General features: G+C 44.1%; 1 protein-coding gene across 3 annotated transcripts in view; it reads right to left on the bottom strand.

The window, feature by feature from the left end:
• The window catches only part of NDRG3 (NDRG family member 3), a 59,764-nt gene that overhangs the window by 16,627 nt on the left and 23,221 nt on the right, over nucleotides 1-19,916 (bottom strand). For all 3 annotated transcript variants that reach the window (XM_053958411.1, XM_053958412.1, XM_053958413.1), the window contains 2 exons: nucleotides 16,664-16,768; nucleotides 11,187-11,222 (listed from right to left, as the gene is read on the bottom strand). In XM_053958411.1, the coding sequence (XP_053814386.1) occupies nucleotides 11,187-11,222; nucleotides 16,664-16,720 (93 nt within the window). In that variant the 5' untranslated portion in view covers nucleotides 16,721-16,768. Of the gene's footprint in view, nucleotides 1-11,186; nucleotides 11,223-16,663; nucleotides 16,769-19,916 lie in introns of those variants that run through there.

Here is a 19,916-nt window from a genome sequence, read left to right as displayed (position 1 = left end):
GAAGGCAGGTGGAAAACATGTGGCCAGGAGGCAGCCAGACTTTTGCAAACCTGCAAGAACGCAAGAGAAGCTCATGATCCACAGGTTGTGTCTTGATCAAAGAGCCCTGCACTTCAGAAGTGTGTCTGAACCATAGTGGCTCAGATACTGGAAGGTGATAAAACACAACCCAACAGAAGCTTTAAAATATCTGAGATCAAACTCAAAAAAGAACTGCTGGAAGGCATTCCTTGCTGGGCATTTGCAGGTCAGACAAGGCTGGGACATTATTCCATTTGCCCTTAACATTTCTGAATGCTTCTCAAACTAAAGAGGAAAACCCACACCCAGCTATAACTGCCAAAGTCTAAATCTACTGTGGGACTGATTACAGAAAGAAGTAGACACATGGTTAAAAGGTTCAAATGTAGGAACCATTTCTGACTGCCACCCTCTGCTTTGGCCAAAGAGGGAAACAATGACAGTGCCACTGACAGGTGCCATCTGTTAAAAGAATCCATTCAATGCCAGTAGCTTCAGGTGCAGCTGCAGTGGAACTGCAGGTTGAGCTCTGGAGGGGCAGGAGCCTAAGCTCACAGCAAGAGGCCATGAACTGAAGACCCTTTGCAGAAAAGGGTCCAAGGACCTGAGGCCCAGAGAGGGGAACCAGACTCAGAGACACTGCAGCAGCTGAGGACCCTCAGACTTTCCCTGCGCTGTGAAGAGATAAAACCCCAGGGGATCCTTTGTTTGGGGTGCCTCTTTGGAGGCACCAGCTCAAGCTCTTATTTTGTTGCTTTGCTATTCAGCTGTTGTACCATGATTAAATTATCTTAGGGATCTGGATGTCTGTGACTCTGCTATGGAGTCACCTGGGGTAGAGGCAGTAAGAAACCTGCTCTGACTGAGTGTGGGATGTGAGCTGCCAGGAGCTTGGTCCCAGTTCAGGTGGTGCGAGTGTGACTGCCAGAGCAGCTCTGGGATGGTTGGACAGGGAAGTTTCCTTAACACCTCCAAGAATTTCCCATATTGAGAAAAATACGCTATTACTATTATTACTATTATTATTAATAAAATGTGCTATTATTAATAAGATATGCTATTCGTATTATTACTATTATTATTAATAAAATGTGCTATTACTGTGGTGAGATAGGACACCTTAAAAGGAATCGTTAAGAAATTTCAGTTTGATGAGGCCATGCATAAAGAACAAGAAGTCTTAGAAGAGATTTCAAGGGGAGATGACTAGGGGTGTCAGGGGCTCTATAAGTTAGGGGACCCAATGAACCATCAAGAAGAGCCCTTGGTAAACTTTGAGGTAAGTCCCCACTATGAAGAATTTGAGTTCTTAGTTGACACAGGGGCAGGTAAGTCCAGTATAAACAAGTTACCAGTAGGAATCACCATTGGGAAGAAGGTCTGTGATGTTTTAGGGGCAGAGGGAAGACCATTTAAAGCATCTATAGTTGAGAATATAGAAATCAAGGGCAATTCAAGACAATGTTTGGCTGACTTTATCTATCTGCCAAATTTATGTGAGTGAAGAAGTGAGGCATCCAACGGCAGCTCCAGAGGTGCTCAATGCCTTGAGCTCCAGAAACTCACAGGAAGCAGAGGTAGCAGTCCAAATTCCAGCTATGCTCCCACAGACCCAGGTCACAGTGTGATCCAGTACTTAAGTTTTAAAGGTTACTAAAGGTTGAAGAAACCATTTGTTTCACAGTGGGAGTGATTAATTACTAGAATTCATATTACCAGTGCTTTTCATTACTAATTTATTAAGCTTCTTTTTTGGCATTACCAGATGAGTTTTAATCCCAATGTGAAGCTGCTCAAAGTTTAAAATTAGTTCCTTAAAAAACTGTGATTTTATTTGATTTGGACACTGGCAATAAAGAACACATCTGTGAAATTCCTTCAAAAAACTTTTCTAACATGAAAACCTGGGAGAACACAGAGCAGCAAGGTGTCTGTTGCTTGCACTCTGCTCAAGCTTGCTGAATGTCTGTAGTAGCATAGGGCTAGAAACACCCCCAATAAACCTTTCAACTTAAGGACTTTCTGTTCCTGGTTCACCTAAGGCAAAGAGAACCACCTCTGCTGCTTTGCTGTAAGGTAGAAAAGATGCAGATTACTCAGGGCAGGGTTTCCCCTTTTTCACTGACTCTGTGGCTACAGCTATTTACATCATCTTTGCCAGTCTTGGCAAAGGTGAAAAACAACCACATCATGGTCCTGGGGCAGCCTATCCCAGCCACTAACTACAGAGAGATTAAAGCAGAGACTGTTGTTGTCTTGCTCTCGGCAAGAGCTGCCCTCAAATTTCTACATGTTACTAAAACAATACCATAAACTATAACTGTAAGGTAAGAAAAAAATATTGTAAGACTGTAAAACATCATCACCTGGTAACTCCTCCCATTATAATACTGCCAACCTTAAGGCAGCTGGCAGCTGAGTGCTTCCCAGCTCCTTGTCAGTGCAAAATTATTTTGGAAATGGTAGAGTTGAAGGAGATGGCTGCATGGGAAGCAAATCAAAATCAGATTTAAAACAACATCTTTAAGTAAATGATTCATTTCCATACAGAGCAGAAACTTGTGGAAACCTAGGACATCCCTCTGGCTGCCCTGGCTGTCTCGAGACCCTGGCAGGGGGCTCGGAGACCTTGGCACAAAGTCAAAAACACCTGTGGCTTTGATTTCAGCCCGTGGAAAAAATTGCCAACTTTGTATGAGGAATTACAAGCCACAAGGCTTTGAGTAGTGTGATAGTTGAATTAACATAGGGTGAAAAAGTAGAATTTTAGGGTTTTAAAATAAAGGGTTCAAGGGGACAAGATGGAGGGATTTGGGTGTGTCCTGACCTCCTTCTCCTTCTTCTTGCCCTCCATGTCTTGCTGTGATGGTGACACTTTTCTATTGGTTTAAGGTAGAGACACACTGTCTAACATAAATGATAGATATTGGCACATTATTGTAAACATAGCACATGTAGTTTTTAGTATAAAATATAAACACTGCCCTGGAGGGCAGACAGAATGCCACAACCGACTTGCTAGACAGAGCTCAGCAGGTCAGAGAAAGAATGTTATAGATAAGAGAAAATAAACAACCTTGAGAAGCCAACCCTACACATTCAGACTCCTCCTTTGGCTGCGTGGGTTGGGAAGCAAAGACTTCCATTCTTGGGGTCACCTTAATCGCCACACCCCCGAGAGAAATTCATTAATAGAAAATAGAATATGATCTACGCAGGCAAGCAATAGTTTCTGGTACTCTGTGTAACTGGATTAAGTGTTAAACAACAGAAATTCTGTGTGAGAATCGAGAGCAGCAGAAGAATGAGATATTCCATCTGCCTACACAAACTCAAAAGCACCAGGAGACAGAGTTCCAAGCACCTGTTCCAAAGGCAGGTGATGGTGAAGGATGGACCTAGTGCCTCTCTGTGACCCTTGCTAATGCTCAGTGTCAGCCAGCAAGAAATGGTAAGTCACTTCCAAACACACATCCTGCCAGAGAACAGACACTGCCTTTGCAGTCAAAGGAACTGAGTCAAGTGAGCTACAACACGAGCATGGATGACAGGCTGAGTCTGTGCTCTCAAAGCAGAAATCACGAACCCCTACAACTATGCAATGCTGAGACCAGTAAGCAATTCACGACAACGTGTCTGAGATGTAGAAAGATGCACTTCTCCATCTCCTGCCCTGCCCATCTGTTACAAGAAGCAGTTAAAACCACAACTTTCCTGCACTCCAGTCAAGTATCCAGTGTCATGAGCAAGGCACCCAGCACAGACTGAGGAATACGTGGTGCTTCTTACTCCTGCTCTGAGAGTAGATCTCCTCTTCCCCACCTAAGGCAGGAAACCGGACCTGCCTAGATCTGTAATAGTTCAGAGTGAATTAAACCATGGCTGCTGAGCTCCGCTCTGTGTAAGACTGGCAGGGGGGGCACTGCACTGTTGTTTTGAGACAGCAGAGTGTGAGACTGCAGCCTTCTCCATGGGCTGCAAACAGAACAGAGAACCTCTGGCTCTCTCCCATCCCCTGGGCAGTGGATTAAAGGTGCTGCCACCTGCAGACACACACAGAGCCTTTATAAACCTGAAGCCTGAAACCAACAGAGATCTGAATGCGCTAATACACAGGTGAGCCTGAAATAATTTGTGTGACTGCTAGACCCCAGACCACCTTAACTCCTCAAGGAACCTGGAAGGTAAGCCAAGGGCCATGTTTCTAGCCAAGGACAGTCCTCCTACTAATATGATGTTCCAATCTGCACGTCAGTACCTTGCCCAAGACAGTGAACATCTTAAAATCTCTCGAAGAAGAGAATGCAGGGCTATGTTCTGTGTTTCCAAACTTTCCACATCCCTGGGAACTAGAACTGCATTGAATTAAACCTGGTAGTACAGTTACTCATTAATTGCTGTGAAATATCATTAACAGATGTTGCATAATGGATGAAAATGGCTCAACCTAAAGCAAATTTATTTGCTTTACTCTAAAAACTCACAAGAACATAAAGAGTACAGGAACTTCAAGTATTACAAATGCATAACCATCCCTTCAGCACACTGTTGTCACAGAATACAGAAAGCAAAACTATGTAAACCCCAGGGAAGGACTGTGCACATACATTTAGAAGTAAGAGTCACGTTTCAGTCCAAGTCCAGCTAGTTAAAACTTTCCAGAACTCAACGTGGCAGTTCCACAAAAAAAGTGAGCTTTTAGATAGAAAACCAGATGGGAGGAATCACAGGAAAAGCTTCCCAAGAAACATAAATGATGCAAAAAAAAGGAAGCCAAAATAAAATTCTATTTTAGTAATTGTTATCTTTACAGTGTTTTTTGCTGTGATGTCAGAAGTCAAAATCAGTACTTTAGTGGTGATGCTAGTTTTAATAAGATTAGGAGCAGCATTAATCTAGCAGGTATTAAATAGACTTGCTTTCTAGATAAAAACATCTTATATGTTCTAATTAATTTCACTCTAGAACTTTACTCAAAAGAACTCTTTGTACAAATCAGAGGAACAATGGTCCTCAATATCCCAGAAAAAATGTTTCAATAGAGGTGAGAACAGCTCCCATTATTCACACATAGAAAGCAAACCCTTCCTCAAAAGTGCAAACATTCTATTTTATTTCCGCATGGTAAACAGAAGACTTAAAACATCTTGTATTCAATACCACTGGGTAGCACTCACAAGCTGTCTTAAATGAAAAATGAACACAGTTTCAAAAAGATGAGGACAGTTTCAATTCAACCTCTCCTACATCAGGAAATGCACACAATGGAATATGTCAATAACCTCTCAGCAGCACGTACTCTTTTTGACAGCAGAGCAAGTAAAAATAAAGCAAAGAGACTAGGCAAGGATAAGCAAACTTTCAAAAATGCAGATTAAAAAAGCTTCAAACTACTTTTAAGTTTACATATTTGCAAAATAACTTCTCCAAAACTGAATCAGTACAAACACGGGCTTATTGAAAAGTGACGCTTTTACTAAAAGTGGCAAAAAATTCCTTATCAAGGTCTGCATTAACTGTGCAAACATTGTGCTGCGTTTTACTCTGGGCACAAGCAACTGAGTAACTCCACATTTTCCAATAATGCCAGTAAGACAGCACATTTTTATACCAGGCAATTTTTTTCCTCCAAGGGTTTATGCATGCCTTGTCCTTTCTGTTTCAGATGAACCCTGCATGTCCTGGACTTACTTATTCCCACCTCCTCCTCGAGAGCTTTCTGCAAATACTCAGCCAAATCCCAGACCACCTCCACACTCCAAGCCCCCATCTGCATAGTGTGTGCTGAAAAGCCAAACACTTCTCTGCCTTCCTGCTGGTGGGAAGCAGCAGAGGCAGCTCAAATGATCAAATCAACTCATCAGATCAAATGCCAGCTTATTTCAGACTGAAACATAACACAGGATAGTTTTACAAATATATCAGCATATTCCCTAATTTCTATTTCAAGCAAATAATCTGGAAAAGAAGAGAGAAATGTAGGCTGAGACAGAACATCTACTTCTGAAAGCGGCAGAGGGTCTGCAGATAATAATAAAAGCACAGGCACAGCTCTATTAACAGTGCAGATTTATAAACAGATCACCATACCATCTGTCCATCAGCATTCCAGACCATTTATTTGACCATCTGCCCATGGACATTGGGAAAAGCCAAGCCTAGACTTCATTAGGGTTCATACTGCTTTCAAGTAAAATGCAGATCTCAGATTTAGGTTAATACTTTTTAGTTCTGAGAATAACCTAAATTCATATTGATAAAGACTACTAAGCCCCCATGCTAGCTCTCCACTTCATCTCCACTGCAGTTACCAGATTATGTGGGGTTGTTTAACTGACACCCAGGCAATCTGTTATGTATCAGGGTTAGCTTTGGTTGCTTGCACATGAACAGTTTAAGAAAACCAGGGCAGCTGTATCTGGAGGTCAGCTGTACCAGAAAAGCTAAAAGCTTCCTCACACACATTCACCCCAGAGTAACAAACTTCAGAAGTAGGAAGAAGCAGAAACTTGTGCTGTTGACTTTGCCCAGATCTGATGCTGGAAAGTTACTCAAAAATAAAACCAAACATACAGGGAAATGAATAGAAATTCACAATGGCATTACCCCTTTTCACCAAAGGAAAGACCTTACAACCCTTAAATATACATGTTCCATTGAAAAGTAACACATGTCAAATATACAGAAAACGGTGTGGGGAACCTGTGTGCCTGGCCCTACACACCTCCTAGAGTCAGTGACAGTGTTAATGACATGTTCCTGAGATGAGATTAAACTAAACACTTCTCCCATTCATAAGCATGGCCCAGCTGCAGAGAATATTTTGAAATTCCAGATTTCAGACAGAGGGAGGTCTAAAAGCACCACAGAACTAACACTGAGGGTGACTGTTACTCTGGCTGTGTCATGGTTGGACACTGGCGCAATGCCAGCGTCCCTATGAAAATGCACCTTCTTTAAATAAATGCTGTGAGATGTTATTAGGAACAGAGCAGAGCAGGCTCAAGCTTAATAACAAAGGAAAAAAAAACTTTATTAAACTACTACTAATACAGAAAACACATAAACTAAATCTAGGATGAAGACCTTTTAAAACACCCCTCCTCTTCTCAATTTCTAAAAACACTCAGCCATGAAACATCACCCGGGATTCTTGATTAAATTACCACCCTTCAGGTAACCTATACTCAAACTATCAAGGGAGAGAGAAGTCTCTCTTGCACCACAGACCCCCCAGGAAACACAGCTGCCCCCGTGTTTCCTTGTCACACATGGCAACCGCTCGGGAAAAAAAATCTGCCAGTGTGACACTCTCTATTCTATGTCACAGTGCTCTCACCACCGTGTATGGACAGACTGCTCATAGGGCTCTTTTAAGGATGCTTTGCCACGGACCTAAAGATACAACAGTTCAGCTTCTCATCCTGGGACTACAGTCCCCCCCATTTTCCCCTGGGGCCGAGGGGTCCAAAAAACAGGACTCATCTTCTTCCCAAAGACAGAGGGTATCACCATTCCCTCTTCAGCTTTCTTCGCTTCTCGTCAATCTTGTGCTGTCGAAGCTGAAACAGGTCTCCCTGGGTCACCACTGCATCCCTTTAAAAATGCAGTCTCTATTGCAGGAGATTTTGGTTCAGTCCATGGCTAACAAGAAAAGTCCAGCTAAAAGCTACTTCATCATCTCCTTTCACTTAAATATTTCTTCTTCTAACATCTCAGGTCCCGGACTATCTCTCTTCCACTACAAATCAAGGAGGAGTAATACTTTTAAAAAGCCCTCATTTCTTGGAAAGGGTTAAACATTCAGACTCCCTGGACGGCTGATATCTCGGTCCGGTGTTCCGTCTCCCACGCTGGACATTCCCCCCCCTCTTCTTCTCCTCTGCCGGCAAATTTCCAGGTGCCGCCAGACTCTCTGTCTCTTTCCCTCTTGGGGGGGGGCAAAGGCATCTCCACTTCTCTCCACCCTTCCGTCTACAGGAGCTGGCTCGGTTCCAGACCCTCAGCCCCTCGGCCTACCTGGACAAGGCCACGTGGCTTCCCCTCCCCCACCCAGCCTAAGGCTGGGCAGGGGAGAGTCTGCACTCTCTGACGACCGGAACTAAAAGAGACAGTTCTCCTGGGAGTTCTTGCTTTTAACCCCCTGTGTTCTCAGAGGCGTGTCTATACTTTCAGTGGTCACTCTAGGTGCCAATATCTAAACCTGACCACTGATTGGTTTGACCCAACTTCCTGGAAAAAATTCACTTCCATGTCAAACCACGACAGGCTGTATCCAAGGAGAAGCTAGGGCAGGGACATCAGTCAGTCCTGGAAGGAGCTGGGACCCTGAGGTTAGTTCAGTTGGTTAGAGCATGGTGCTGATAACACCAGAGATGGTGGGTTCAATATGGGCCATTCACTTAAGAGTTGGACTTGATGATTCTTCCAACTCAGCATACTCTGTGAAACTCTAGTATAGACTTACAGCAAATAACCTCATGGCCAAGGGCACAGAATAATACAGACAAATAAAACAGGACTTATTCCAATACGTCAGTGTCTTTTACTTTACGTCAGTGTTTTATAAACTGGATCTGCACTGCCAACAGGGTTATCAACAGTTCTGACAGAGGCTCACCTTTCCCTCACTGCACTGCCTGCAGTCCTGCAAGCACAGCTCAGGATGTGGTCAGCCCCAGTGAAAGCTACAGCTTTAACTCCATTTAAAACAGATTTTTTTTAACTATTAGAAAAATAAAAAGGTCTGAAATGCAGGTCTCACATCACTGATGCTGTGGTCTCATATTGCAAACACTACACTGTATAAGATAATAAAATCTATCTCACAAGTTCTTTAAGCTTTGCCTTAAAACCCACTAGGGCCCTTGCAGATATTGCTGCTATTGGAAGCTGACTGAGAACTTCACTGCACTGTAACTGGAAACCATCTTCCAGTTATCAACCTTCATCCGTCTGTGGCCAGTTTGTGCCTATTCTTGTCCAACTGAGATCCTCCCGAGGGCTCTTCCTCCCTGTGAAACTCAGGACAAATTAAAACACTGCCCCAGCCTAAGTGCTTTAAAATCGTTCTCTACACAAGAGGATGTTCCTTCTTCTGAAAGCCCTGGTAACCTTCTTCACTTCAAATTCCCCTGACACTGGTAAAATCACACGAGTTTCAGAGAGGCCTGCATGTGGCAGCCAGATGTGCTTTGCTAAATTAAAAAGCAGCAGTAATTTTTCACAAAACACAAGCTCAGTCTCCAAGTGTAAGCAGAGTTCCTGGTACTAGCAAGTGAGACAGAAAACCCAAGGATCCAACACACTATCCATCCTCTCTGGCAGATTTCAGAGACTTAAACCAGCCCTTGTGGTACTTTCCAGGTATGATGTGGGGGAATGTCAAGTCACGTGTGCCCTACTACACCTTACAGGGAAAGATGCTGGAGGAAGGTGAGGCTGGGACAATATTTACAGTCATAAGAGACACCGTGTTAACATCTTGCTAAACAAAAAAAACAAAACAAAACAAAAAAAAAAAAAAAAAGTATTCTACATGAATTATAAAAACATCTTGCCTCCTGCCCAACTGTTGCCATGGCCACCAGCTCACTGGTGATCTACAGTAAAGCACAGAAGCAACAAGCCTGTCCTTCCTGGCCTAGTACTCCTCAGAGTACCACTCCCTGGCTGCAGACCACTCAGCTTTTCCCAAAGCTCAGCCCTGGAGAGGACAGCCACAGCTCTGGGACATGCTGAGTGCACAGGTTGGTGGCTGCAGTGCCAGGTTTCTGTGGGGCTTGCCCAGCTTCAGATCCGGGGCTCTGTTTAAAGAAAAGTGCAAAAAGGCTTTGCTTGTTGAGGGAAAGTGTAGAGCGAAAAGGCAGCTACACACAGCTCTGTGACAGGGCCTCCTTCCCACCTTCCCACTCTGCTCCAGCTCCCTCGAGCCATGCCGCTCACAGCCAGGCAAGGCGTGGGCATGCCCAGAGCTTTGGTGGGTCAGTAGAGAACTGGCAGCAGAGGCCAATACACAATATTCATATTCTTCCCAATCCTGGCACACAGACCACAGTAGGAAGTGCCTCTGCTGTCTACACTTACTCAAAGGCATTGCACCTATTTTTACCCATTACCCATGTGACATGGGAGCAAACTCTACCTCTAAAGGTAAGAGAAGATATAGATAGATGGAGACATGACAGTAGAGAAAAGTGTTTTAAACCAATTACCTAACTTTATTTCAAAAGAAAAACCATTGCTTAACACTATTGCTGCTTTCCAGAGAAGGAAACTCTGGATGGACTACCTTCATAGGACTGTATTTACTACGTTCCTGCTGTGCATAGGCTTGCAAATGGTTTCCTGGAATCACCTACATCAACAGACTTCTAGTAAATTTATCACAATGTTGCCAGCCCCTAGTGTGCTACAGTAGTGCTGTATGACCTGCCCTGTGCTGAGCAGAGGACTACAGACACAGCAGCCTCCAACTGCTAGAGAGAAACAACAGCCACTAGCTGCATAGCCACATGCTCAGTGAGAAGGCAGCAGGATAATCTGGTATGGGAAGTGAGCCTGTGCTCCACAAAATGCCCCACAGAATCTCAGTGCTCTGCTCTGCCTATCACAGAGCACGTCCTCTGTCTTACGTGCTGGTGGAGCAATCACTTCTACAAAAGGATTATTCCTATGGCAACCAGAGCCATTGGGCTCACCTCTGTACCATCAATAAACTCCTGGTAAACAACCATGGCTGTGTCAAAACAGGCCCAGCAAAACAGTGTGCTGTATCTGGGGCAGCTCTCTCACTTCCATCTCAAGACAAGCAGGTAGAGCATGCAAGCTCCTCCTTTCCCAGCCAGTGAACCAGACGGGACATGAAAGAGTCGCAGTTCTTCAGCATGCTGCATTTTTCCAAGAAACTGTTGTTCAGGGGACCAGCCATCCTGCAAGATGTTGTGCAGCCTTGGCAGAGCAGTCTGCACCTCAGAACCTTCATGCTACTTGGCATGTAAGGGTGAAGGGCAATTTCTGTCACTGGATATATTCCAGTTCTTATTGAATAAACCTTAACAGGAGCTAAAATTAAAATACAGATACTTTTTTTTCATCTCTCTCAACATTACTGCTAAGCTATGGGGAGTTACCAACTGATCCTTGTCTCCTGTACATGGCCTTACCTGACAGTCGAAGTCCTGGAAGTTGCGAGCTGCATTCTGTTAATGAAAAACAGGAAAAAAGAAAAAAAAGAAAAAAGTAGATCAGCACAATGCTCCAGAACACCCCCAATAACAGCATGAAAGTTTCCCATAGAGAACTCTGTTATAGCACAGTTGAGACTGGCTGCAGTCAGGTAAGCAGTGAAATGCGAGACCTGTACAAGCAAACTCCATGCAAGATCTGCCCATTCCTATACAACAAGGTTATAGAGCTGTAAGGAGGCTACCAGCCAAGGGAAGTGAGTGCCTGTGCCCACAGCTGAGAATGTTCAAGCAGGGACAGATGCACATAGGAAGGACACTGGCCACAGCTGGGCTGCATATGGGTTTGGGTTTTGTCTATTCCTGGCATCCAGTAACAATTTGGATGCAAAACTCCTAAAGGACTAATCCTGGGATCTCACATACTGAGTGCAGGGAAACAAGCCATGCAGTCAGCTTCTGTGCAGCCACTGCTGCAGGTATGGGATTGTTCCACGACAGACACAGGGACTCGCAAGCTCCTGAAATCTGAGTGTATGGGAACTGTGTGCAGTAGCTCACCACTGACTCCTCCCAGAGGGTGACCCCTCGCATGCAGGTGAACACAGTCAGTACAGCACCCACTTGGCATCCTGCAGGTTGGAAGATCTGCAGGAACCTGTCCATGTGCCCACGTGATTGAAACACTGTCTCTAACCACACAGTAGGTTACATCACTGACAGCTGTCAGCAGAAGGCTGAGCAAATCACTTCAGATGGCATCCCAGCTTAGGGATGTGTTTTAGGCTTAGCACCTGTTGTGATTTGATATTGGCCAAATGCCAGGCACCTATGAAAGCCATTCATTCACCCTCTCTTGCTCTCATCTGGGCAGAGGAGAAAGACAAAAAATTAACAAAGGGCTCATGAGTCTCAACTCATGAGGACTGGGAGAAAACACTCTAAGGGCAAAACAGGTTCAAATTTAAAGGTGTAAAGTAAATAATTTATTATTAACAGAGTCAGAGGAGGATAATGAGAAGTAAAATAAGCCTTTAAAACATCTTGCTTTTCCCCCAACCCCTTCCTCCTTCCCACTGACAGCGCAAGGAGACAGGGCACAGGGGATTTGGTCAGTTCATCACTTGAGATCTTCTGTTTGCTCATGGAGAGGAGTCTTTTCTCTGCTATGCCATGGGGCCCCTCACACAGGAACTTCTCCAGCGTGGCTCTAATCTCACGAGCAGCAGTCTGCCCAAAATTGCTGCAACATGCATCACTCCCACAGGCAAACCGTCTTCCCAATACTGGTTTGGTGTGGATCACTTGTCCATGGGATGCAGGCCTCCAAGAATGGGCTGCTCTAGTTTGGAAGCAAAGGCCCTTTCTCTGTCTCTGGAGGCAGGGGCTCTCTCTCCATTTGGGTCTCCCACTGGATCACAGCTTTCTCTGGCATCCACCCGCTCTGGCATGAGCACTTCTCCCATAGGCTGCGAGCGGATCTCTGCATTCCCCATGGACCTCATGGGCTGCCGGGGCACAGCTGCTTCACACCCTGGTGCTCACCATGGCCTGCAGAGGAATCTCAGCTTTGACACTTGGAGCACCTCTTCCCCCTCTTTTTCCACTGACCTTGGTGTCGCCCTGTTGTTCTCTCTCCTCCTTCTCTTCTCTGACTAGAAGAAAAATTGCTGCTCATAGGTACTTTTGATAACAAGTTCTGCTAATTCAGAGATTCCTACAAGATCCCGCAGCTCTCAGAGGTTGATCTCATCTAGGTTCCGTGCCGGAGAGTCTCTCACCATATTTCTGCCGCTGGCCACGCGGCCCCGCCACCACCAAGCGGGCAGTGACGGCCACCACGGCACTGGCGCTATTTAACACCTCTCCTCATGCGGGCGCTGGGAAGGAGAAGCTGCTGCCGCTGCCCCTGCCCTTCTTCCCGCGGCACGGCTGGCTAGGGGCAGGCAAGCAGTAAAGGCTTGCCACGCGCTGCGCCGGGATGGCAGCACCTGTGGCGCCTCACCAGCCCTGGAAAAAACTGCACGCATGCTGTTTTAATTTTTCTTCTTAAATATGTCATCACAGAGGCATTACCAACCTCTCTAATTGAGCCAGCAGCATGTCCATCTTCAGAGTTCTGTCGGACATGGTGGAAGCTTCTAGCAGCTTCTCACAGAAGCTACTCCTGGGGCACTCCCTCGCTACCAAAAACCAGGCCGTGCCAAATCAAGACAGCACCTTAGTACTAAAATTAATAGGAGAAAACTAGGATCACATATGGACAACAGAAACACTCCAAACATTTCTTCTGGCTGAGCACCCTTCATTTCTCTCCATGTGTAAACACATGGCTGTGTTTTCCTCGCTGCAGAGCCTTGCCTTGTTAATAAGGGCTGCTACCTATATTCTACAGTTTGAGACATTTGAAATATCTGCAAACCTGTTTTAAGAATCCATTCCCCTCTTTCCTCCTATGTGTTAAGTATGGAACTGTGGCCATGTTTTAGCAGGACATAGCAAAACCCACTAAATCCTGAGTACTGGGGAAAAGAAAATAAAAAGCAGTCTCCTCTTATTTCAGTTTGAGAACCTGAAATTAATTGAGTTTTCTGACATCATCATCAGCATCAGCTCATGAAGCAGGTCGGTTCAGTCACCCATTTCTTTATGGAGAAACGAGAAACTTCTATATATGGCACTGGATTTGGATGGTGCATGCTAAGTAAAAAAGAAGGTGATCTGAATTTGTACTTAGAAAAGTATGAGATTCCCCAAGTGAGTAGGGAGGAAATGACACAAAGCAAGGAATGAGACTCTGACTTGGGTTGCTTTCTGTCAATGCATACCTTGACACAAAAGCAGCTGACATGCTGACATGCCCTCTCACATACTTGATTTAACACACTGAAAATCTGACTTTAAACCATTTATTCATTGTCTTAATTTGAGAAATTTTAAGGCAAGTTTTTCAGGCCTCTGAACATGCCATGGCTGCACCTCAAAGCACAGAGCTGGCTCAGCTGACTCAACTGCCCATTTCATTTCATGAATCTGGCTCTGGCATTTCAGTAACTTTTCACTGAGGCTGAATTAAGAGGAATCAAAGGTGCCACAATAATAAAGTGTCACTGGGATAGTTTTTCTGATCAGGCAATACTCTCTTTTTCTCTCTCTTTGAACTAAATGGGAACATTTGAAGTTCCTTTGCTTCCCCAGTAAAAAGTCACTGCATTTTAGTAAGCCTGAACGAGGTGAACAAACATAATGTATTTTACTTTCCTGCACTTGATATTAGGCTTAAGTTACACACAAACAAAACAGTGTTTATATTCTTCAAAAGTCAAGCTTGTAACTTTCTGCTGATTTGAGGCAGAACAAAGCCAGGACTCAGTGGTCCACAGTGGCATTACCTATAGCTCAGACAAGTGAACAAGATACAACCCATTTCCACTTCCACTGGTTTAAGAGTCTGAGACACCAGAGCTCCTTCTCTGTGTACAGCAGCCTTTGTGTCTGAGGAGCTCATGAGCACTCACTCATTAGCACCTTAAGAGTGTTACTGTACTATTTCTGGCCATTAATCCATGCTGGCTCAAACTCCTATATCTAAAGTGGGTTGTCAGTAAAAACCTTAGTGAACTGCCAGCTTCATAGATTTTGGACTCCGATATGTTGCACAGAACAGCAGGTGATTGCACCACACCCTCATGCTCCATAAACTATGTCTAAAAAGTACACATGTATTATCTCAAGCTTGAAAGCCTTAATAAGGGCCATACCTTGGAGGTGGCTGCTCCCTGAGGCCCTCATTTTGGTAAAAGTGTGAAAAGGAGAGCCACAGCATACTTCTCTTCCCATGCAGTAGTGAGGATGGTTCTGGAGCTACCCTTCATATTTCTCCCTACTGAGATACTATATATTTCCTGTAACTTCAACACTGAGTCAAGCAAAGAAGTAATCATTCTCTGTGTGCCCTTCTGCACCCTGGTTAACACCATTTGGTGTTCTGTTTGGGTGAGCACTCTGCATTTGAACCACAGTGGACACCACAGCAAGAACTGGATGGGGCTGACCAGGCAATACTTGACAGAAAGACTGGAAACTTATAAAGTGAAAACCACTTTGATTTGGCATGTCTCAATGTCTCTTACTCAGGTCAGCTGACTGAAGCAACGGCAATCTACCCAGTTCAAACACAGAAAATCCCAGGAGAATCATGAGCAAGATCTGGGCCACTGCATTCAGGAAGCTTGTCTTCTGTAAATGTTTATCTCTTGTTTTGAAATTACAAACTGCCCTCAAACCCTGTATTCCATATTTTTATTTGCTGATCTACACTGATTTTGTACTTTCACCCTTCCAGGAAACATTTTTTTTTTTAAATGGTGGAAGCCCAGTAGTCAGCACTAGTCTGTCAGATCAGGCAGCTGGACTCCAGATTTCAGTTGAGTTTTTAGATTTCACAGATACTAAAAACAGATATGCTAGAACACTAAAGAAATGAGCGAAAACTAATCAGTACAGGTTAAAACATAGCAGAATTCCAGAGATTTCACCCATTTTGTGGAGGACAATGCAGTCTTCTGCAAGCACACAGTGAGTGGACAAAGCACCACAGACAGCCCTTTGGCAGCACAAGCCAGGTCCCGGTCATCAGCCATCAAATAGCAAAGCCTTAGGAACTCATACCCACACCATTAGACTTGGCTGCGAGCTATGGAAAGTGACCAAACCACATTGCTCATAATCACAGTTTGCAGATGCAAGATGCCAGATCTTGCCTGTAATGAACTTAGGCACTCTCGACAACAGTTTGTAGCAGAATCCACTGAGCCCAGATGGCTCTTCCCCAGCCCACAGAAGACAGAGTGAAAGACTTAAACAGCTACTGCGATACAATGATTTTCCAAAGTCTCAGTATTGCATAAATCTGGGCTGCTCTAACTGGGCTCTGCAGACATTAAAAGGAAATTACTCTCCATTACTAAATCCAGGAAGACAGGGCTGTTTTAGGGGTCAAAACACTAAAGGTTCATTTAAGACAGAGTATTTTCATAAAAAAAAAAAAAAAAGTAAAAAACCAAACCAAACAACAACAACCCAAAACCAAACAAAAACCAGGATACAATACAGCACTTCTCTAAGAAGGAGAAACTTATTAGAGGTTCTACAGCTACACCAGGTCAGGAATGGGATCACCGTTCCAATTGCTGTCCAGCCTTTGCAAATCCTTGGTACAGGCACGACGTACTGTTTGGCCAGGACTCCAAAATTACCTGAATTGTTTTAGTCTGTCTTTCCCGGAGACTTTGGAAGAGTGGGTGGTGGTAGATTACCAGAGTGGGGAAGAATTTACTGGGTTTCAGTACTTAAGGTACTTCAGTCTGTGGACAGATTCTGGCAGCTAGGGCTCCTTGCCAGACAAAAAGTCATCCCAAGTACACCTGTGAGGACAAAGCAGCAGCCAGCATTACCTTGTCATTCAGGAGTGGCTTGATCTCTGTCAGCTGAACATCCTGCAGTTCATCCATTGTGCTGGAAATAGAGCCAATTAATCCTCAAAGCCACAAATAGGGATTCTGAAACAAAGGCATATTGTTAGAAACAGCATTACAAGATAAGGTAATCAAAGAATGCTGAAAGATTTTTCATTAGACTTGTCTGTGCTTCAAATTAAGCCTGCAAGAAGCTGGTTCTTGATGCAACACAAAGCACCTGTAAATGCAGAAGGCAAACCCTGTGCTGCTCTCACTGTGCCAGTCTGGTTACTCCTTGCCCTGCCCACTGAAAGCTGCCCCTGAAAGCTCAGGCCTTTCAAGTGAGAAACTGCATCTACTTCCGTGCATTGCTGGTATTTCAGCCATAGCTTGTCTGGAAATAAACTAGAAATTACTTGATCACTGTTTACTATGTGGCAACACTGACTTCCCCTGCCATGCCCTACATGCCCAAACCCCAGCATCCTGCCACCAAAGGCAAGGCTGTGCTGTATTCCTGAGACATACAGACAAAACCACATCCACACAGAGGAAACAGAGGTGTGGAGATCCATGGTCCTTGCTGGCAGAACATAAGAGAGTCCAGAACTCAGGGCAGCCCTTACTGTACAAGGTGAGATATAAAAATTGCCCTGGATAGTGCTGGTCCAGTGGAACATGTGCAGACAACACTGTTAGCTTGGCAGCCCAAACCATCACTCTATCAGATGGTGCAGAGTCAGCAAAGGAAAGAAAAAAATGTAATCAACAGTATAAGAAGCTGCTGTATGTCTGTCGGAAATTGCTGCTGCCATAGAGCCAGAGGAGAAATCTTCGAGTATAAATACAGCAATGAAGATGGAGGAATAATATGGCTGAGTTTACAAGGCATTTAATTTTTACTCTAGACACTCTAGCTGTGTTTCTAGACAGAAGAATTTCTAGTGCAAGCACCTGTAAGCAACATAAAAAGGGCAAGAGATGATCACACCTGATGGCACAGACTACCTGGTTGTTCAGGAAAATTGTACCTATTACTGCAGATGAAATAAATGAAGCCATCAACTTCATTTGATGGAACAGAGGTAAGCATGTGGTGGACTTCCTGGGCATCAGCTGAGTGTGCCAGGAAAATACCTTTGAGTACTGTCACAAATCAAATTCTTTGTCTAAGATATTACAGGCTATTAACCACAAAAGAAAAAGAGTGGAAAAGTAACAATTGTGTTTGCCACCCACCTTAATTCAACACAAACAGCTGAGCTGGGGAGGAGGGGTCCCCTTCACCCCAAATGCTGCGCAAAGCTGCAACCTTTGTGCCAGAACTAACACTGGGTGGCGGCTGAAGCCAGTCTGTCATGAAACAAATAAAAACAAAATGCCTTTCCTTCTGAAAATCAGCCATAGAAACATCTGTCTCTTTTAGCTCCTTTGCTTTGGGAAACTCAAATATTTTTCTTTTTCAGACTTTTTTTTTGCTGTAAAACATACCAGTTGTGAGAGTTTAAAGAAATCAGTTAATCTACAGGCAACAACCCCCTTACTCTACAATGAATTATTATTCAGAAGAGGAGTAAGAGCCATTATGTAGTGCACTGTAAGCCCCAGAGGAAAGCTCTTTATTGTCATACTGCTAAGATATTATGGAATAAAAAAATATTTCTACTAAGGAATTACAACTTCCATATACACTGGGACTGATCAAGAGCTCAACATCTACCAGATTCTCTCCAGAACAGCATCACACGAAGTTACAGACACAAAAGGAATTTCCAACAAGCATCACAAAGCTTATAAGTTGCAGACAGGTGACACAGTGCTAGAATGACCACCTTCACCTTATTAGTTGGAGAGCATATCCCTTCTCTTATGCTCCTTTGAAAAGACACCTACTAGTGGCAGGCAAGAAAAAAAACATGCTTATTCCTGGGGTCACCCAAGAGACAAAGAAGTTGTCCACTCTACCCAAAGGAATGAAAAAACTGGCACACACCAGCCACCTTTCTCTGTGGGTTTTTATACACATGGGAGTTTTCCTGAGCCTTGGGTTCACACCTTACATTTTTGCCTAAACCAGAGTCTACAGAGAAGGAGGACACCAATATAATAACCCCTCTCTACTGAGCTGTGGCTGACCAAAGAACACCTCAGAGCACCAATTGCTCTGCATTAGGTTGCTCAAAGAAACTTTTGCTATGGTCTTGCAGATATCTCTTCTAGCTTCCCCTGAGCTATACAAAGTCCCAGAGAGGCCTGAGATGCATCCTACACAAATCTGCCCAGGTACACTGTTTGCTGTCAGTACAAGCACATCCATGAAGTGTGCAAACTCTAGAGAAGGATAGACACACATTTTGTACCCATGCACTACATTGTTAATCATTTATTGTATGAGAAGAATAAAAACCTAGTAGGGGTTCAAAGCAAGGATTATCAAATGCATTTATCTCATCAACTTTGATTTAATACTTGGTCTCTAGATACAACTACAGTGCACACAATAAACAATACTAAAACAACTCTGAAATTAATCTGATGTTTATCTTCCTTGTCCACTATTGCTCCAAATGCTGTCTCAAGGGAAGGGGGTTCTCTAGGGCAAGCTACTCTTAGCCATAATGTGCAATATGTGCTGCCCCTTCCTTAAAGCAAGCTGGACAGCAACAAAAAAGGGCTGCTGATTTAGGTGCTGAGATTTATGTGAAACTTCCTTGAGACAGAAGAGACAACCTTCCTTAACAACAGCTGGGTTCAAATAGCTGTGAAAATCTCGGTAGGGAAGTTCATAGAATAGTAAGAGACTTGCTTTGCAGAGAGTCTGAAGCAGAGTCAGCCTGGGAAGCTCCTCAGCTCATAGCACATTCTCACCCAGAAGAACTATGAAGGGTCCCTCTAGTGGGACCCAGATACTGAGGTGAGCCAGGAAGTCACTGACAACTGCTCAACTGAGAGCAAAATCACAAAGAAAGATTAAACCTACACAGCCTCAGATGGTGGATTTTTTTCTAAACATTATGATTCTATATCTAGTCGCCTAGCTTGTAAAGTTTTTTTGAAGGCTTTTTGAAGGAAAAGGCACAGGGGTTCACCATCACTCCTTGCAAGCAGCTTTTTTAGCTTGCTGAACCAGCTCTTCCCAATCCACTCACTAGTGAGCTCTCCAGAAAATGGTTGACACAGCCTCAGCACTTCATTTTAATCTGGTCAGAGGGTATTCCATTGGCAGATGCACATATTTTTCTCTTCCCAA

Source organism: Vidua chalybeata, chromosome 17 (assembly GCF_026979565.1).
Source record: "Vidua chalybeata isolate OUT-0048 chromosome 17, bVidCha1 merged haplotype, whole genome shotgun sequence".
Lineage (NCBI taxonomy): Eukaryota > Metazoa > Chordata > Aves > Passeriformes > Viduidae > Vidua > Vidua chalybeata.
This window is presented reverse-complemented; position numbering and strand designations above follow the sequence as displayed.